Here is a 20,926-nt window from a genome sequence, read left to right as displayed (position 1 = left end):
CTACGCCGGGGGAAATTTAGGCTTGAGGTGAGGAGAAAGTTCTTCACTGAGAGAGTCATTGGACACTGGAATGGGCTGCATGGGGAGGTGGTGGAGTCGCCGTCCCTGGAGCTGTTCAAGGCAGGATTGGACATGGCACTTGGTGCCATGGTCTAGCCTTGAGCTCTGTGGTAACAGGTTGGACTTGATGATCTGTGAGGTCTCTTCCAACCTTGATGATGCTGTGATACTGTGACAAATACTACATTTAATTTACTTAGCATGTACTACAGGATTGTGTTCAGAAAAATTACCTTGGACAAAGTTCACCGTCAACAGAAGTGTACATGTGGACCTGAAAATGCATACAAACTCAAAGTATGCTTTGAAATTGTCTTTATATGAAACACAAAATTGGAGACTTACTTGCTCTTGTTTCCCCATCTTCAGCTGAGACATAGTCATGAAGTAGCAGAATTAACAACATCTGAAAAAACATTGTGATTTGTGCCACTTGTGTTGTATTTTCAGTCTTGAGATTAAACTAGACAGGAAGAAACAGAGAGACAAGATGTTATTATATACTAAAATAAGCTCTAACTTCTGTGCACAAGGAACAATCTTCAATCAAACTTGCAAGCCCAGACATACAGCCAACCTGTAATGGAATGGACTGTAGACTCAAAAAGTGTCAATCAGACATGTAAGACCAAATTGACATGATGCTCACTGGCAAAATTCTCCTTTCACCAATCCCTGCAGAAGTAATCCATTCCTTTTTTAAACTGCATCACCTCCTTGCATATCTACTCACCCTTCCACTAACATTTACCCACTGGTACCCTCAGAGATGAACCCCTCAGTTTGGCAGTAACAAGAAAAACTACAGGGAAGAGGAAGATGCTCAGAACTGGTTGGGTGGGAACGAAAAAGCTGGGAGCTACAAGGATCCCCTGTGGGAAAGGATGTGCTCCACAGAAATACTAGCAATTTTCCATGGGAAAGTACATGTGAAAGTAGCACCATCAGGTTGCCCTGGAGTACAGAGAGTGTTGGTGAGCCTGGCTGAGGAGCAGAGTGGCACGGAAATACTAGCAATTTGCCACAGGAAAGTACATGTGAAAGTAGCATCTTCAGGCTGCCCTGGAGTACAGAGAGTGTTGGTGAGCCTGGCTGAGGAGCAGAGGGGAAGGGTTGTGTCCAAATCCCTGCAACAGGAGGTGAGGGATGTTACAGGCAAAGCAAGGAAGGGAAAACTCATGGGGATATGCACTCAAATATCCAGCAGAAATATGCTATCCTTTGAATTCTTAATTTCTGTATTCTCCTCCTGTCATTCGTTTGTGTTCATCTCATTCATGTACATATTTTAAGCAACAGGCAAAAATTAATGGCTCAACTCTTGTGTGATCCTGCTGCTCAGCTCTCACCATGCTGACTTAAAAGTCTGCAAAACAGGAGTCCCCCAAAAAAATCCCAAAAGGCAAAGAGGAAAGAATAAACATTTGCAAGGTCTTCCTTGCCTCAGCCCCAGTTATCCAAAGAGAGAGAACTGCGCACCATGCAGCCTGGGACTTGCTTGAGGGACATATCCAAACTCACTCTTGCTCCACCAGTAGAAAAGTAACAATGAGAATACCTTTACAAGCTATAAGGCATCACTGTGAGGGGACCAGAGGGAATTACAGGGCAGGAATCATCTGTGTCTCATTTTTCAGAGTGAAGATTTTCCACTCTTAAACATCGAATGCTACAACAGCCTTCCTTGTCCATCTTTAACGTTAAACTATTACATGAGAAAATTCTTTGGGTGAAAATCGTGCTCCAACTTTTATTTCTTAAAAAGAATAACTGGCAAAACAATCTTATCTTAATTTGCAGAATCAAATTGTATTCCCTCAAGAGATCATCTTTTTCCATCTGTTTGTGAGAGTCCTTCTGTATTTCATTCACAACAAAGCCTGAAAAATAGGATAAACTGATGAACTGAACCTAAGAACTGAATTATAAGTATAAAACCAAGTAATTATTTAGTAGTCCAAAAGGGATGTATTAATAGAAACCAGGATTAAAAGGATAAACCCAAGACTTAAGCAATCAGCCTATGAGGATTCCAGGGATTATCCAGTCTCCAGTTTATTTGAACAAGAATAGTAATATAGCACTGCACACTTGAAAGAGATGCCAAAACAATGACTCCAGAGACCAAACTTCTGTATCCTGTTGACATAGTAATTATAGCATTAGCAACAGAAATGTACTTGAAATTGCTTACAGAAAACACTTCTCCAAGTGCCTTATTGCTACCACATAGAGGCCATGATTAGCATCAACACATGACCTATCCACTGACATTGCCAAAAGCCAAAATCTGTTGCTGCTGATCATATAATTTCTATACCCAGGGTTTTGAAGAGAGAATGTTATGAATATGGTTGTCCATGGAAGCACTTACTGCTTTCCTCTCTGCCCCTGAGAACTGTGCTGGCTGCTACAAGAAGTCAGGATCTTCATGGCAAATTTTTGCTGCTAGAGTTGCAGGACCTGCATCAGACTGAACAAGTAAGCACCAAGAGATTCTGTCACAGCACAGCACAACCAGAGGGATCTCTTCCTATTGCTATTTACTGACTAATAAGGAAGCCAAGAAATATATGTTTTTAACCTTTTGCAGCAGTTTGAGAAAATAACCAGACTAAAGGTTACATATATTAGTTAGCTTTCCAAGTGTAAATTAACACTTCTCTCATATTACATCACTGTATCAACATAATCCAACTAGAGACCATTAGGTTTGGCCTACAAAAGAACAAATACTAAAACATTACAATGATAACAACTGAAAGGACACACAAGAGGTTGTTTGCATTTCCAAAACTTATACTAGAGAAACTGTACACCAGAAGAAAAGTAACTCTGAAAATCCTGGTTTATACACATCAAAAAAAATGCGGGAAAGCCTTGCACTATTGCATCACCTTCTTTTTACACTTGTTCTGTTCTCAAAATTAGTGAGTTTTACAAACAAAATATTAGGGTAATTTACATACAATTATTTTCCCTTAACTCCACCTTCCACTACCACTCCTAAGCATTTCAAAAGTCTATGAGGCTACTCTGAGTCAGTCACTTTTATCAACCTGTATTTATTTCCACTTGGATTTCAGTCCCACTCTGCATTCATGTTTTCAACAAGTTGTTCCCCTTCATTTATTTTTCTTGGTGGGCAAAATCAAAGAGGCTATTATGCTTGCAAACATTTAAAAGAACAGCATTTCCTAGGAAGGGTGAGGCTGTGGAGACATCCTCAATTTAGGGTCAGTTTACACATATGCATACATGCATAAATGCAAGATCCTAAGTAAATAGATAAAATCTCCTTGAGTAACAAGTACATTAGTACTCACTACACCATTTCTTTCTATGTTGGAATCAGATATTTTGGCATCATGAACAGTGTAATTAGATTCAAACCAGAAATGTTCTGCAACATTAAATACTTGATTGCAGAACAGTTCAGATGGGGTTTTATTAACAGAAGTAAAAAAAGAAAATTATGTGTTTAAGTTACACATATTCTGAGTTTTGGAGGTTTTTTAATATTAATAAAGCAACAAGAATGAAAATTAGTTGCAGAATGGTTTCATTCTGGCTAAAGCAATATCTGTACTTTGTCTACACAGGAATACATGGCTATGCAAAGTACATGAGTACACAGTTCAAGATACTTTATTTCCTAACCCTCAAAGCAAGCAGAAAGCATTACCCAGACTCCATTACAAGGAAAGCCTTTTGTTTGGGCCTTCTCTCCCATTCCCATTGCCTTTGCTGTCTCTATTTTTGCAGTGGTGGCAAAGGTTAGTGTCACAGATTGTTTCCCTTCCCTCTAAAAGTTTAAAAGCCTACCTGATACACAGACTAAAGAACAAGGATTTCCAGACAGAGCTGGAGCTACACACATTTGAAGTGAGGACAGATGCAAGCAAAGACCTGTTGCAATGGAAGAATGAGTTTCTCAAACTGCAGCAATGGAAGCTGTGCGATGGTGACAGCAAAGTAACCTGGGTTAGCTGCAATCCCAAGCACCTGCAGAAAGGCAATGAACGCTGAAGACCTCGGAAACCATAGCACCTCACCTTGTTTGCAGGGTTAGAATCAGTCTCACTTGTCCCTGCATATCCATCTGTGGTTCTTCACTAGCAGGGTCTGTTCCTGCTGCTCAAATGTTATTTTGGATTTCTACCCCAAAGTTCATTAAAGGTACTAATAACTACTTCAAGTTTATGTTTGATACTTCATTCAATCGTGTCACAGCTACAAATTATATCTCTCATTAAAAATGGTTGACTTAACAGTCAAAAGAACATTGCCCAAATTACTGACATAGCAAACCACTTTAATCTTCACTCCAATAAACATTTTAGGGATAGGTAAGGAAAAAAAATGGATTCTTAGTTTAAATGAAACTATTCTGCAATATCATTACAATTTTCACTATTAGATATATTCAATTCAATTAGATATATTCTATTCAATATATAAAAACTAAACAAACCCACAGTAATCAGTACAACATGGTAAGAGTACACTCCATATTTACAGCTTTTGTATATATATACTGCATAAAGATTTAGAAATGAGCAGAGAGGATTAAAGGAATTAGCAATATTGGGGCAGATTTCAGCAAGAAGGGTTTGTATCAACTCTAAAAAGGCTTAGCATTGATGCTGCACATCAAACACAAAGTAAGCAATTGATATTATAACCCTACCAAGATACATATCTCTGAAAACAAAGAATCCTCTTAAGTGGGATGGGCTGTCTATTTTTCAGTAAAGCACAGCAAACCCACAGGCTCCTTCAGTCTACAGCAGAGAAAGATTGTATTCATGCTCCAACATCTGAAGTCACAAAGAGCTTGTATTTTTAAATCAAAATTTTTCTGGCACTTTGTACTTTGTTGGATTTATTTCCACTCCAAGAGGATGATGTGCCAGGTGCCAGCAATTAGTTATTATGGGTTAAAAAGGGAGGCTTACCACAGCATTTGAACTGCTGGGCTGATACACAATTGATTGGAAAACAATCTCAGATGGGCAACTTATGTAAGCAACCACAGTTGGCAGCTGTATTCTGGCTGCAACAAATGAATTTGAGGTCTCCCTGGAAAGCATGATTTCATCTTGCCTGTGAAAAGCCTGTGCTGTTATTTCTGTCTTTATCAAGCAACTTGAGATTCCACAGAAGTTTCCCTCCTTAGACAGACCCAAGAAAAGCAAAACAGCTAATCAATAGGATATAAACTGTACACAGTTGTCATTAACTTAGCCTATGACAATAGGATTCTGTGTGATAAACTTTTGAACCTATTCCTACAGGATATCCAAAAGTTCAAATTGAGAGAGTCTATGTGTATAGGTACCAAACAAGGACACAAAAAAAATAATTAACACAAATTGCTACCTGGAGCAGTGGTTTGTGAGACCCTTCTAACTGAGCTGAGGAACGCAGAGTTCAGGTGGGAAAGATGTCGTAAGCAGAAGTGGGCACATAATGCAGTAACTGGAAATTATATCTAATAATTATATAATTGAATAGAATTATATATAATATAACAATGAAAGCACTATAGAAATTGGCTTAAGTCCAAGACAAAAGTACAACAATCTCTTAACAGCAAGTGATAGAAAGAGGTATAAAAGCAACATAAAACCAGAATCAATCCAAGCTAAGAACTAATGCTATTTAAAAACTATGTTAGGATCATGTCTAGCTGACAAGTGATACACAGAATTGCTTTTCTGTTACTTCTATGGTCCCAAAGTATTACTTCTGTGGTCTCAAAGTCAGATGAGGATTCAGAAATACTGTCAGTGCTACCACAGTCAGTTAGGTCCCGATACATCAGATACACTCTTCTGCCAATAGCGCCTCGCTTCTTTCTTTCCCCCTAACATTTATTTTCTTTCCATCCTTTTTCTCTTTGTTCTCCACTTTTTAAAAAGTCTGTCTTAGCTAAGATGTTATTTCCAAAGCAATGTCTGCAATTTTTGCTGTGCAATTGTAATAAGCTGTAAAAAATGCACAAGGGGCGAGATGAAATTTTGCTGCACAAGGGAAGCAATGTACCTCTAGGTTCTGTTTGCCTCCCACAAATAAGGATCAGCATCAGAAATAAAAGCAGTGTTTCCTGCTTCCCTACTTTTTTCTTTCATTAATTTGTCTTGTTTTCTCTCTCAAACAGGTTTGTATTCTAGCATCAAGCACTACACATCAGGCCTCAGTGTTACCCATTGGCTTTTTCCACAATGATGGCACAGACCCCTGATGTAGCTGAAGGTTTCAAAACTTTATCTGTAAGATTAATCCTTTCCAATTCTTTAACTATCCTCTCTCTTTTCCCCCTCAATTCCAGAAACATTCAATAACAGGCAAAAGAGATTCATCTTGAAAAAAAAATAAACAAAACAAATGACCAAAAAACATCAAGTAGTTATCCCTGGAGGTATTTAAAAGACATACAGGCATGCTCAGGTGGTGGACTGGGCAGTGTTAAGTTTATGGTTGGACTCAATCATTTTAAAGGTCTTTTCTGACCTTAATGATTCCATGATTCTTTATTTATTGCATTTAACCTAGGACAACAGCCTTTAGACCGTGTATAAATGTATCATGAAGTAGATTGGTCTTTAAAACATCTTATTATACATCAGCATTTTAACAATATATAAAGTCATTGACATCAAACCAAAGAGAGATGTAAGAGGTAAACAGCTAAAGGGCATTGAGTCCAGCATCAGTAAGTTTGCAGATGACACCAAGCTAGGAGCAGTTGTTGATCTGTTGGAAGGTAGGAGAGCCCTGCAGAGGGAACTAGACAGGCTGCATGGCTGGGCAGAGGCCAATGGGATTAGATTTAACAAGACCAAGTGCAGGGTTCTGCACTTTGGCCACAATAACTCCAAGCAGGGCTGCAGGCTGGGAACAGGAAGAAAGGGACCTGGGGGTACTGGTAGATAGTAGGCTGAAGATGAGGCAGCAGTGTGCCCAGGTGGCCAAGAGAGCCAATGGCATCCTGGCCTGCATCAGGAACAGTGTGGCCAGTAGGACAAGGGAGGTTATTCTGCCCCTGTACTCAGCACTGGTCAGGCCACACCTTGAGTGCTGTGTCCAGTTCTGGGCCCCTCAATACAAGAGAGATGTTGAGGTGCTGGAAGGTGTCCAGAGAAGGGCAACAAAGCTGGTGAAGGGCCTGGAACACAAACCCTGTGAGGAGAGGCTGAGGGAGCTGGGGGTGTTTAGCCTGGAGAAGAGGAGGCTCAGGGGGGACCTCACTGCTGTCTACAACTACCTGAAGGGAGGTTGTAGCCAGGTGGGGGTTGGTCTCTTCTCCCAGGCAACCAGCAATAGAACAAGGGGACACAGTCTCAAGTTGTGCCAGGGGAAGTATAGGCTGGATGTTAGGAGGAAGTTGTTGTCAGAGAGAGTGATTGGCATTGGAATGGGCTGCCCAGGGAGGTGGTGGAGTCACCATCCCTGGAAGTGTTCAAGCAAAGCCTGGCTGAGGCACTTAGTGCCATGGTCTAGTTGACTGGCCAGGGCTGGGTGCTAGGTTTGACTGGATGATCTTGGAGGTCTCTTCCAACCTGGTGGATTCTATGATTTAGTTTTTCCAGTTCTATGTTTTTTAATTATGAGGTTTTTACTTAGTCTTGTTTTTACTAAAAATATTGACAAGTCAAAAGATGCTGCAACTGCTGAAGGAATTGAAATAGTAGGAACTTTAGAGGAACTCAAGATATGAGCAAGTGAAAACTTTGAAATAACTCCAACTGCCTTCACTGAAGCTAAATCAGACCATTAATAGTTTCTTTTTTTTTCCCTCCCCAAGGGAACAAACAAAAAACTTAGCACATTCATGCTTAAAAGGAAAAACATAAACATTTGCTGTTTGAAGTATATCCAAAATTTGGTGATTTAAGAAAGACTCACAGTTCCAGATAGAGAATGATTCCACATCAGATGTCGAGGAAGCTTCTGGCAGCTTCTCAGAAGCCACTCCTGTAGCACCCTCCCAAAATCCAACCTTGCTAGAAAAGCAAAGCAACTTTACACATCCAAACAGATTGGTCCATTTTGTCCTAGCCCTGGAGCAAGAGCACATATTGAGGTGATTATCTACTGAATAGCAACACCAAAAAAAAAAAAATCAACATCTCTGAAGCAACCTACAAATAATAAACCGATGGCAATGATTATTCAGGATGATCTCAGAAGCACTGCTATTAGTAGGTATATCCCTAAGTGCCTGCTAATGAACCTGGTTTTCATTACTTTTTAAATGGCCTCAAGCAATTCAGCTCCTTGTTGGGGGAAGGGTATAGAGCTACAAATCTCTGAGAGAGAACTGAGAGGAAGGTCAGATGTCTGGGAAGACTCAGTAGAACTCTTGGGACATGGCAAGCAAGCCTGGGGAAGCTGCATGAAGTCCTGGTCAGTATTGTTCTGGGGTTCTGCAAGTCTAAGTGGGAGCTGAGCAACCAGGAGACAGAGTACACCCTACACTTTGGAAATTCAGAGTACACCCAACAAGTGCTCCACACACCTCCCATCACATGCCCACAATATGCAGTCATATTCCTGAATGTGAGATGTTTACCAAATGTTTTCTACTCTGAATTCAGCATCAAATGACACAACTTTGCATTTTTCGTTGTGCCACCTCACAGGTGCTGAAGAAGGAATTCATCTTGCAGAGGCAATAGGAGCCTTTGCAGCAGACATCCACTAGTTCTTCAGCTTTCTATGTTGGCATTTTATTGCCCGTGACTCTTTAACAAGCGGTGGGTTTCTCCCTTTGATGTGTAACTCCACCTCTTATCTTTTGTTGTTTAAGGCTCAGTGTTTGTATTGACATGTTAAAAACGTTCCCTTGTGCTTGCATTTTCAGATGTGATATTTCCTAGTTGGATACATGTAACACAACTGCCCAGCTACTGCATTCTTATTTTATGGTGAGCCAAACCCTTGGTTATGCTGAGGAGTGATTCTGCCACTATTAAGGTAGCAGAACCAAAAGTACCATCTCGCTTCTCCCTGTGAAGAAGTCTCTGAACCCTGTAACACTGATATAACCATCTACTTCCAATATATTTATTTTTCCTTTTCTCTCACTCCAGACAATTGTGCTGTTACCCACTTGTGTAATCTGCAGGCATTCACTAATCAGAACTGAATAGTACAATAGGAGTGCAACTCCAAATCTCCAGTATACAGTGACTAACTAACCTAGTCTGAGAAGTGTTTGTTTTAAAATCAATTATAACAGTCAGAGAGACATGCAAGTTCATAATGCACTCAGAAACTGTCAGAGATCTGTGTTCAAAACACAGTTATTCCTCAGCCGCTGTGTGCAATTCCATGCAAGCTGGCACTGTAAGGAGGGAGTGGGGGTGGAAGGTAGCATCCTGTTCCATCTTGCCAGGTTACAGCACACAGGAAGACAGCAAATTCTTTCCTCCCACTCTATGTCTATGAAGAAATCTTCAACATATAGGTCAGAGAGCCATCTGGGCCCTAGGGATGAGATTTGCTACTATATTCTGCAGAGATCCCAGTCACAAGCACTCATTACCCACACACCTCCTAGATTTCCACCAGAGAATCAGAAGAAATGAGCCAAGTTGCTTCAAAATTAATATTATTTAGCACAAAGCACATCCTACCTCAGACTATTCTGACTGTATCTTTCACAACATTAAAGCCCATACAGCAAATACCTGCAGACTTTCCCATTCTCCCTCCTTCATGTGATTCCATTTGCAAATTTTCTGTTCAAGAAAACAGAACAATAACATATGCCCTTTGTTTCATTCTTACATTAAGGAACCTAGAATTTGTTAAGAATCACAGAATGCATCCAGTTGGCAGAGACCTCAAAGAACATCTAGTTGAATCTTCAACCCTGCACCAAAGGATCAACACTAAACCATGTCCCCAAGTGCCAGGGGCACACATTGTTTAAACATCTCCAGGGACAGTGACTCCACCGCTGCCCTGAGCAGACGGTTACAATGTCTGATAACCCTCTCTGTGAAGAAGCATCTTAGAGCACCCAGCCTGCAGCTTGTAAGCACTTCCTCTAGCTCCCTCTCTTGCCACAGGAAGAAGCTGGCACTCCCCTCTCTCCAACCTCACTTCAGGTAGTTGCAGAGAGCAATGAGATCTCCCCTCAGCCTACTCTTCTTCAGACTGAACAACCCCAGCTCCCTTGGACACTACTCGTAGATCAGAAGTTATCACATTCCTAAAACATCCAAATTGACTTAAATTAGCAGTAAGTGAATTAAATGACCATTAGAGGTTAGAGAAGCTTAGGTAACATTTTCTTTCAAAAGCACAGATCAATCTTTTTCAAAGTAGTTCCTATATCTCCAATCTCATGTAACTTACTTTCCACAGAGTCAGTTAAGAAACCTCTACTGTCACCAGCACAGGTTGCAAAAGAAAGAATAAAACATGCCACACTTGCTAGGACTTATGCCAAGCTGCTTGCACTGTACATTGATAGCATCAGACAGACCTGAAGAAGTACAGGTCATGCTTTCCTGCATAAACAGGTGTCTGATTTCCCTTTCAGAGAAATCCCTCAAATTATAAAAAGCAGATTTTATATTGTCAGAAATTTTAGTGTGTGGCTTTCAAAAAAAAATCAAAGGAATACAATACATTATTATTCATGCCAGGAATTTGACATTTATAAAGATGCCAGATGCATTTTCAGACATATACCAGAGTTATTCAAGTTGAGATATTAAAGAAAAAAGAAGTCAAACTGGTGCTCTTAGAAAAATGGGTAGATTTGGGGTTGGTTGGTTTGTTTGCTGAATCCTTTCCAGGGTTTATTCTGGCACTTGAAGCTAAGAATTACAGAGCTCAACAAAAGCACTATGCATGAAGTCTCAGTGACTTCACACAAATAAGGCTTGTGGAGAAAAATTCATCTGTTAAATGTCAGTTCCAAATTGTGTTTCATACAATGAGAAGTCATGCTTTGAAAGAATTACTAGCACAGATTCTTCAGACCATAGTGTTCCACAGCCTCCCTTTGGGAGTGACCCTTTTAAACTATATCCAATTCCTAACTTTCTTCAGGCATTCCTACAAGTTGATCATTTATCATCAGAACACTAAAGATGCTGGAGATGATAATAGAAGATTTTCACATTTTTTTCTCCAATTAATTATTAAATATTTGGTGCAAAGTCATTACAAAATGAGGTGCTGCTAACATCTGTCCTGGTACAACCCAAAATGTCCAGATTCACCACAGTTCCGTCCCTGTATTTACGCTATAGAGCAACAACATAAAATCATTGGTTTATATTTGCTCTCTGTGATGCACATGATTCACATTCATTTCTGTACTGTTATTAGAACCAGGTATCTGCAACTAATAGGTCTCTGTACTAGAAGGCAGTCTCCTGGTGGTGAAGGATAGCCTGGAGTTAGGCACAGCCCTCTCTAAGCAAGTTTTTTCTATCACTGCCATACAGCATCACTGAGTGTTAGAGAGAGACTCCTTCAGTTCTGGCCAGACACAGCTTGAATAGGAAAACTCAGAAGAAGCTGCTGAGCGTGCTATTGCTCAAAGAAGTATGAACAATGCATTTATGCCCTTTAATTTTGCAGTTTTGTTTCCAATACACCAATACATGTCCACATTTGCCATTATCCTTGTATAGCTTTCCTCTGCATGTAGTAAGAAGCATGATCTCTATCATAGTTGACACATACCCATCTCACTTTGGTCCAGTGTAAACAACAAATGCTTCCTGACTAATGCAGTTTCCCTTGCAGGCCTAACACACAAACCAAAGCTGAGATTTCTACTGTTGGTGAATGTCAGTTATGCCACAATGATCACTTTAGAACACAAAAATACTTCTCTCTCATTCCACCTTTATCCAGATGCTCACCATTTTAGTAATTTAGCCAAAATGTAAGGCAAATGGTTCAAACTGTTTCAGATTGAGGAAGAAATTAAACCTATTATTCTTTGATAATACTCTAACCACAGCCATAGAGTAAAAAACACTTGTTTTCATGCAGTGTCTTCCAAAAATACATCTTAAAAACTTCTGCCTGATCAGAGTCCATGGGTAAGACGGGAATTTCTATTTTCTAAGTCCTTCTAGGTTCATGCTAGATACCTATTGTGCCACACAGTTCTAAGCACGCCAGCATCAGACATATATGTGTACAGAAGCTTTTGTTGGCAGAAATGCAGGCACAACTTCCAAGTTTCCCTTGAAACTGACCAGAAGCAAGCATGCATTTCAATGTCAGACCTAGGCATCTAAAGTAGAAGCTATGCAGTCTTACTTATGTACCTAAGTCCATAAGGAATTATGGGAAATTATGATTGAGGAATTACATAATCAAGGCTAATTTCTTTACCTGAGGACAGCCCTTTCTAAGTAAGTCAGCATGTACTAATAATGCAGAACGCTAATACTCTGCAGCTGGTTCTGTTCCTCAAAACAGATGCAAAATTTAACTTAGATGCTGTTTGGTGAAGCTGGTTTGCCAGCAAATCTGATTTCAGCAGTTTCTCATTCTCAAGTTCAACTTTTCTGTGTTCCTATGCATCCCATGGAAACCTGAAAATCACATCCTTTTACTGTGATTAGGCCAGCACTACTCATTTAACTTCACCTGCATCAATGCTCTTCACACTGTCTGCCCACAGCTAAGAACAGGGTTTAGATATTTGGAACCACTCACCCAAAGCACTTCACTGACTTCAAGTGCATACAGATTTTCATGGTCCATTCATTAATGCTTCATTCATTAGCACAAGTCAATAGTAACACTGCCTGACCTGTACCAAAGGATAGTGAAAATTTTGTACATAATATTAAGGTAGAGATGGACAAATTATTTTCCAGTAAAGTTCAATGCACTTTATGTAGTAAAGTATATCACAGTCTACAATCTGTGCTGAAGTATAGAAAGCATGAAATAAAAATGTTAAATCATAGAATCAACCAGGTTGGAAGAGACCTCCAAGATCACCCAGTCCAACCTAGCACCCAGCCCTAGCCAGTCAACTAGCATTTACCTTCAAGTCATAAAACTAGCAGCACCTGTGGGTTTGTTCAGAATCTGTCATCGTAGACACAGTGTGACTCCTTCAATTGAAAATGGTGGATGGCAGTTCCTACTCTAAAAAAAGTCCAAAAATACATTAATATAAATATCAATGGATCATAGAATCTGCACCTGGGCTGTAATTTGTTGCAGTCAGGCCTAAATAAACACTGCATTGTCTGCAGGAGTGGGTCTCCAAACACAAGAAGTCAGGAAGTCATTAAAATAAATAAGTATAGACTTTACTTTGTATAAATTTAAATAATGGTTCATCTATTTCTAGTTACACAATGCTCTAATTCCCATCTAATGCTGCTTTTCACGTAAAAGAAACAGCCACAACTCAAAAAGTATTCTTTGAAATTCTATTACCCCCCAGCCTTGATACTGTATTTACAAAATACAAAACTACTGATACATTGAATACTAAGGGGGTAGACTTAATAAAGTCAGGCACATTCTACAGAAGCCATGTTTGTCAGTGCAACAATGGTGGCACTTGCAGGCACTTTAAGATCACAATAGTTATATAAATGTTCTGTCAGTTCTAGATATTCCACACAACAAGATAACTGATTTTGCATGTTTATTTACCACCTCAGAATGACTGTATAAAAACCTTAATCTCCTTCAAAAGAAACCAAAAAGGCACATCAGAAGAATCTCTAGGACACAATTTACAGCCAAAGATACTTAAACTATAAGAACTTGATCCATTATTTGAATAAAATGGATTTCCTTGTTTCTAAGCCTTATTCCAAGATGTGTGATTATATTCTCTGCTCTTACATTGGCACACATCAGAATTCACAAGCAATTTGGAAAGAACAAAACTCAGGTACATGTTACCCATAACAACTAGCAACTATGCCATAATCTGTAAGTATTGCTTCATATTTCAAGTCTTTAAAATCAAATGCTGTGATGATTTGGAAATAACTTTATAAAGACAAACTCTATATCTAGAGACATGGTTACTGGTTCCTAAATAATATTAAAGATTAAAAAAAAAAGCATATATGTAATCAACTCTTTTTCAGCCATATTATAAACTATCCTGCCATGACATTGAATACACATTTAAAATATCAGCCAGTAAAAATGTGAAAGCAAATGAGATAACAACCATTTCCAGAAAAGGGTAGCAAAAAAGAATAATTATCATAACTATTGCAAATACTTCCCACGTTATCAAAATGTTCTCTACATCTTAGCCTGTTTATCTTCAGGAAAGAAAGACTGCCTCCTGTTTCTTCAAACAAGAAAGTAGGGTAATGGTTTAAAGTAATTATATATTTACTTCAGGTGTCAATCAACCATGCTTGAGTTCTGTTTGGGTCTCAGTGCAACAGAGTTTTCTGATCACTTTAATGTTTGAGTAAAATCTCATTGCCTGCAGTTGTCCAACTTTCCAAAGCCACCTTGTAAGTAATTCTGCAGGAGCAGAGGACACATATTATCCCAGCTCTATTTTAAAATCAGAGAGCATGAACTTTAGGAGGAAGTTCTTCACAGAGAGAGTGATTTCCCATTGGAATGGGCTGTCCAGGGAGGTGATGGAAGCACCGTCCCTGGAGGTGTTCAAGAAAAGCCTGGATAAGGCACTCAGTGCCATGGTCTAGTTGACTGGATAGGGCTGGGTGCTAGGCTGGACTGGATGATCTTGGAGGTCTCTTCCAACCTGGCTGATTCTATGATTCTATGATGAACCAAGAAAATAATCCAAAACTACATATGTCCAAGTTCTGAGGAGCACAGAGAACCTAGCCCTTCTCTAAAGCACCAAAACGTTGGATGTTGTGGACAGCTCCAGGACATAGCTCTCCCAGACAACCTTAACTTCCCAATTACATTGTACAATTGATGAATGCCTTCCTCTTTCTTCTGTCAGGTACCATCAAACCATGAACTCCTGTCTACCTATAGTGAGTACTTAAGTAGGTATACTCATGCATACACAAAGAAGATACTTTGCTAGAAACACTTCTTCTGAGGGCAGATACCTTATTTGAATCCAGATACCTTATTTGGATCCAGATCAGAAGAGAAGAGGGAAAATAAATTGAATGCTTTCACTCTTTAGGAAATAATTCTTTTTCCTTGGTACTGCTTGGCTTCACTGAAGACAACTATGTGCTTCTGAAAATTGGGTGCAGCATTTGTCCTCTCTTTGGAGCTCCTTAATGAAATCCTCTATATCTTGGCTTTGCTCTCTTTTTTGGCCAAAGTTGTTCATGTTCATTTCAGCTGAGTCATGAGCACACCATGACCATGTAGGCCTCTTTGCACAGCAAATGGACTTAATCACAGGGGCATGCAATTACATTCCTTCTTCCTCACTGCAAATTCATTAGGGAATAACAAACATAAAACTCCATTGTCTAGGACTTTAGAAAAAAAAAAGGGATCACTGTTATTCCTGTCAAGCAAGTCTTCCTTCCCTTCCCCACCCCTCATTTTTTCCCATGGTAGTAAAAACAATTTAAACCCCACTCCTTTACCACTTTATCTTCTATTACACTGTGACAGTATATTATTCACAGCTTAATATATTGTTGGTATTCAAAGACATTTTAGCATCAGTGATTTCTCATCATTTGTGCAGCTCTACACAGGACCTAAAAGGTTCTCAGTTCAGACGCGGGAAGAACCGCATCCAGGTCTCTTAATTGCCATCGTTGCCCTGTTATTTTTCCCTCAACTTCCACCCAGAGATAAGAAAAAAGACATTAAATTTATCCATCTGATTGCCATTAGATCCCTCATTTTCTCTGCAAATGACAGTATCTAAAGGACAAAGAGGACTCCCTTTCAGTAGATGAGAATTTCAGTTTCTGTACAGCAAAAAAGAAAATTCAGGGGGTTGTCTCTGAAAATTCCTCTAACATAATAGTTTTGCATTGATTTCACATGTTTATTTACCACTTCAGAATGACTGTATAAAAACCTTCATCTCCTTCAAAAAACCAAAAAGTCACTCCAGAAGAATGTCAAGGATACACTATTAACAGCCAGAGATACTTCAACTATAAGAAATTTATCTGTCATTGATCTAACATAATAGTTTTTCCTCTAACATAATAGTTTTGCATTTTTACTTATATTTTTCCTTAAGTTGCCAGGAAGTAAAAGGGATCTATTCCCTACATAACTGCTCTTGGCTGTACTGTTTTACACTGTTCTGTCTCTTGAGTTGACAGTTAATCTCATGATGTGCCTCAGAAGTTCTCTCACTTTTGCCTGCCCCGGTCTGCCCTCTCCTAATGGAAGCCTTTTAAAGACAATGCAGTAACTAGGCAGATTACCATTCCACTTGGGAAAGGAGGGCACACACTTCCTTACCAAGACACTGACATTCAGCTCATTTTATATGCTGCCAGTAGCAATCTATTTGGTCTTCTGGTCCTGTGCTATCAAGGCTCAGATTTTAAGAGCTAGAAACTCCCATGTCCACCTCCTATAACCAATCAATCCTCCAGTTAAATGGGAGTTCAGTATTATTTAACTTTCCCTTAGGTTTTTTCCCTTGGGCATAAAGTCTAATCTCAGAGAGCCACTTCCCACAGAGTGCTTTTTCTGTTTAGAAACACTTCCCACAGCTGAGAAAGGAATGGATTTGCAACCCTCACAGTCCAGTAGTGGCCTGCTCCTGCTTCTTCCATCTTCAAAATGTATTTTGCATAGCTCAGTCTGCTTTAAGCAGTTACACAAATGTGCCCATCTCCTCTTCTCCACATAGGACACTGCAGCTACATTTAGAGCATTTATTATTCTCCTCTTCCCTTTTATTTAACTAAGCATGATATTCTGTCTTCTCTATTTGCAATGTGAAAAGGGGAAAGTAGGAAAACGAGGTCAGATCTCAAATACAAGTACACAGGAATATGTTTATCCGGTCCAAGAGAGCTGCAGTTGCAGAAAAAGACATTTTTTTAAATAGCTCTACCTCAACCTCCATCTAATGGAGACTCCAAGATAATCACCCAGGAGATACCAGGTGGCTAAAAGACTGAGAAAAATAAAATACTACGTTTGGGGATACTGAAGGCAGTAGGTACTTTTCTCATTGCACATATAATTTGAACCTTTTAAGTGTATGACATCAGGAAAATAAAGTAACATTTCATGTATCTTACCTCAAATATATCTATTACAGTGATAGTCTAGAAAGCTCATCATGGAAACATGCAGTCCCTTCCTGGCAGTTCCCCTGCTAGCTTGGCAAAAGTTCACACAATTATTCACACTTCAGTGAAATAAGGGTGGCACCACAAGATTTTAAACTGAGCTCAATAATCTGGCATTTTAATAAATTGGTTGATACAACCAATTTATCTGTTTTATCTGTTGATACAACTATGGAATATTATTTTGACTTCTCCACATAACAATACTGCAAGCTGTTGTAGAATTAGCAACATGTAAGGGGGCATAAATTGAAATTACCTACTGAAACCAGAAGAAGCACAAGGTACTCAACAAATAAGACTTCCCAAGTGTCTGTCAAAGGCTAAGCCTAGACTGTACTGTCATACCAACTGCAGAACTCTTGTCTTAAGAGTCTTCAAATCACTTCATTTGGGCTCATTTTTATATGCCATGGTCTAGTTGACTGGCTAGGGCTGGGGGATAGGTTGGACTGGATGATCTTGGAGGTCTCTTCCAACCTGCTGGATTCTATGATTCTATGATGCAACAATTTAGACTAAAAAGAAAACTTTTGGAAATCATTATCTCTACTTAATGAAGAATATTGAGCTTGTCACAAAATATTCTGGAAAATATAAGCTGGCATCTTTCAAAAATTGTTGGCTTGATCTCAAACTAAAGCTTAGGGGATTTTTGTCCACTTTTTGTTCATGCAGGGTGTAAATTAATTCAGGGAAATTTGAACACATTTTTTTTAACACCAAGGCTCTGAAGATTTCGACCAAAGAAAAGGCAAAAGAACTGACAGTTCGGATAACGCACTTCAGTATTGCGCATACAAAAAAATACAGATGTTTAGGTAGAGCAAATCATCCTCAACATATACAAAAATTTGGAGCTAGCCAAATAGCAGTCTTAATGTACACTCCAATCACAGAATTTGGGAGACTTCATTCCAACTCAATTTCTCCTTTCCAAAGGAAGCTTGGATGAAGATGCTCTTCTAGCATGCTGCACAGCTAAAATATTTCCTTTACAATCCCAGCAGTTTTGTCACATCAGTCTTCTACAGCCAGTCCATCTGTGGATATACCAGATCCACACATACACATTTAGAGCTCTCTCAGACAGCCTTAACTTCCCAATTAAATTGTACAAAACACCAACAATCACTTCATCGTTCAGGGTCTTTTACACGCACCACAAACCTGCACACAATTTAGCTCACTTCTATGAGCAGATTGTACCCATGCCAAAGATGGAGGTGATGGAGGTACATCCCAAACTATCAGTTAGTGCCTATTTACTCAGTACTTCTGCCACGACCTCTAAGGACAGAGATGAGTGTACATGAAGCAGCACCAGGATCTGACACTCCTCTGCCATACAGCTCTCACATCACACAGGACTGCAAGAGAAGCAAACCTTGCAATTCAAAGCAACTGAAGTGAGTTCTTCACCTCTGCCCAGTTCCCTTTTCTTTCTTCATACTTCCCTTAATCACCTTCCCAACAGCCAAAATGAGTGATACTGAGACTCTGGGTCTTTTTCCAAAGACTCAGGGAAAGGAGGAAGCTTGAGAGAGCTTGAGAAAAAATGGCTGGCTCGACAAGTGGCAAGAAGCACCTGCAACATAACATAGTGAAGGAGACAATGAAGAGAGATGGTCTGGATGAAAATCTTCAGGGAGCAAGAGAGATGTTGCTGCCACAAAGCTCTTCCAAACCCTTCCAATCCTAAAAATGCCCTGAAGCCCTCCTCATACCTCTGGCCCCGTGTCAGTTGTCAGAAGACACTTAAAATGTCTGCTCAACCCCTCATGCCCCAGGAGACCTACAGCTGATCCTAGTCCCTCCTTGTCTTCCCCTCCCAGTCTCCAGAACTCACTCATTTTTCCATATCAGTATTTCTTTCTATACTGCTAAGAAGTCTCCAGTGTGTCCTTGTTAGTCTAGCGTCGCATGCCTCAAACCATAGCTTCAGAACAAGCTACTGGAACTAATCATGAGAGAGAGAAAAAATCTTGGCATATAGAAGTTTGAATTATGAAAAAGGCAGAAATTTCTATGTCCTATATGCTAATGCAGTACTTTTAACATAATTACTTTGAACTAACAGAGAATTCCAGGAAAAATGTAAATCTCTCATTGGCATGAATGATAGTTTTATTTTTCACCACACCAAGTTCAGACAAACTTCCCTGCAAGTTTTGCATAATCTTAGTCACAGAGAATGCATTTCATTCCAGTGCCTGTGTGTTTTACTTAGAGCAGCTATTAACTTCTCACTATTTAAATCCTGGTTTATTACAGCATAAAACACTGATTAAAAAAAAACAAAACACTGAAATGATACAAATCATACAAAATTCCAAAAGGTTGACATCTATTTACTTTTACTCTTCCATTCATATTATCAGTATGATCAACACTGCTCATCTCTCTGGTTTCTATCTGCTGTTAATCATGAATAGTGTGCCTGACATCTACCCTAGAAGGCTAAATCAATCAGCACTGCTTTAAAATAGTGTCTGTGCAGATTTATGGCAACTTAGAAATATTTCTTTAGTAAGTCTTACAGTACCCCAGAAACCAGAGAGGGAAAACACCTTACATTCCATCTATGTACCCACAGGTCTAAGTTTCCTTCTACCATATACTGGTTTTTTTTCCACAGACAGTCCAGTTCTAAGCAGAAGCCTTGCACAGCTCAGCCTATTTTCATGGGCCAGTAAGAAATGCCCAGACTTATGTATGTGTATATATATATATATATATACACAATCTTTTTTTACTCTAAAAAAGCAGTATGTATTGCCATGGTATAACAACCTCCTTAAAACTTTCTGCTTATCCCTAAATTTTACTCCAGACTAGTAGAGTTGGCTACATAGAAGCAAACTCTGAACGATGGAGCCACCTGCAATGCAAAGAGCTGTTCATGGCTGCTGCTGGTGCTCAGAGAAGTGCACTGGATTCTCCAGGAAGAAGATGCACAGGGAGCATCAAATCCTACACCTCTATAGGTGAGCCAAAGACATGCTGCAGAAGGATGAGGTGCTGAACCACTCACATCTCTATGGCAAAATCTTCTAGAGATGTTGCTGTTTTGTGTGATTGAGGGCGATAAACTCTCTGTAAAGCTCCTTGTGACTGTCACCCTGGGATAGATAGCAAAGCTTGCCTTTCAGTCTCTATAGGCTCATTCATCCTAATACCTACACCTTCAGATATCCACTGCTGGGTATGGGTGCCAGTGGGTAAATTTTATACAATCTCAGTACAAAGTGTGGATCAGCGAAGCTCTGAAATGAGTCAGGGCTCTCATGGCACTAATACACCCTTACTTTTGCCTTCTCACAGCCTAGGAGCCTACATTAGGCCCCTGGGACTATCAGCCTTTACCCATGATGTCACAGCAGGGCAAGTCTCCAGCTCCCAGCAGCCCTGCCCTGCTTAGCCACTGGCCCTGCTCACATCCCAGCTTGGGAGATGCCTATCCTCCATCCCCAAGGAGGTGCTTGGGGCTGGGGCTGCTCCAGTGCCCCCCAGCCACTCTGCTCATGGCTGGGGTGGTGGGATGGACTCTTGCTGCTAGGCCCTGCCCTGTCTCCTTTCCATGAGGACCCACCACTGTGCCCTGCAAA

General features: G+C 39.8%; 1 protein-coding gene across 1 annotated transcript in view; it reads right to left on the bottom strand.

Annotated features, from left to right (window-relative positions):
- Positions 1-20,926, bottom strand: part of COL21A1 (collagen type XXI alpha 1 chain) — a 110,193-nt gene that overhangs the window by 65,619 nt on the left and 23,648 nt on the right. The window contains exon 4 of the mRNA XM_064146744.1: positions 406-523. Within this exon, the coding sequence (XP_064002814.1) occupies positions 406-523 (118 nt within the window). The remainder of the gene's footprint in view (positions 1-405; positions 524-20,926) is intronic.

Source organism: Pogoniulus pusillus, chromosome 7 (assembly GCF_015220805.1).
Source record: "Pogoniulus pusillus isolate bPogPus1 chromosome 7, bPogPus1.pri, whole genome shotgun sequence".
Classification (NCBI taxonomy): Eukaryota; Metazoa; Chordata; class Aves; order Piciformes; family Lybiidae; genus Pogoniulus; species Pogoniulus pusillus.
The sequence above is the reverse complement of the archived record's forward strand: the minus strand, read 5'-3'. Positions and strand labels throughout refer to the sequence as shown.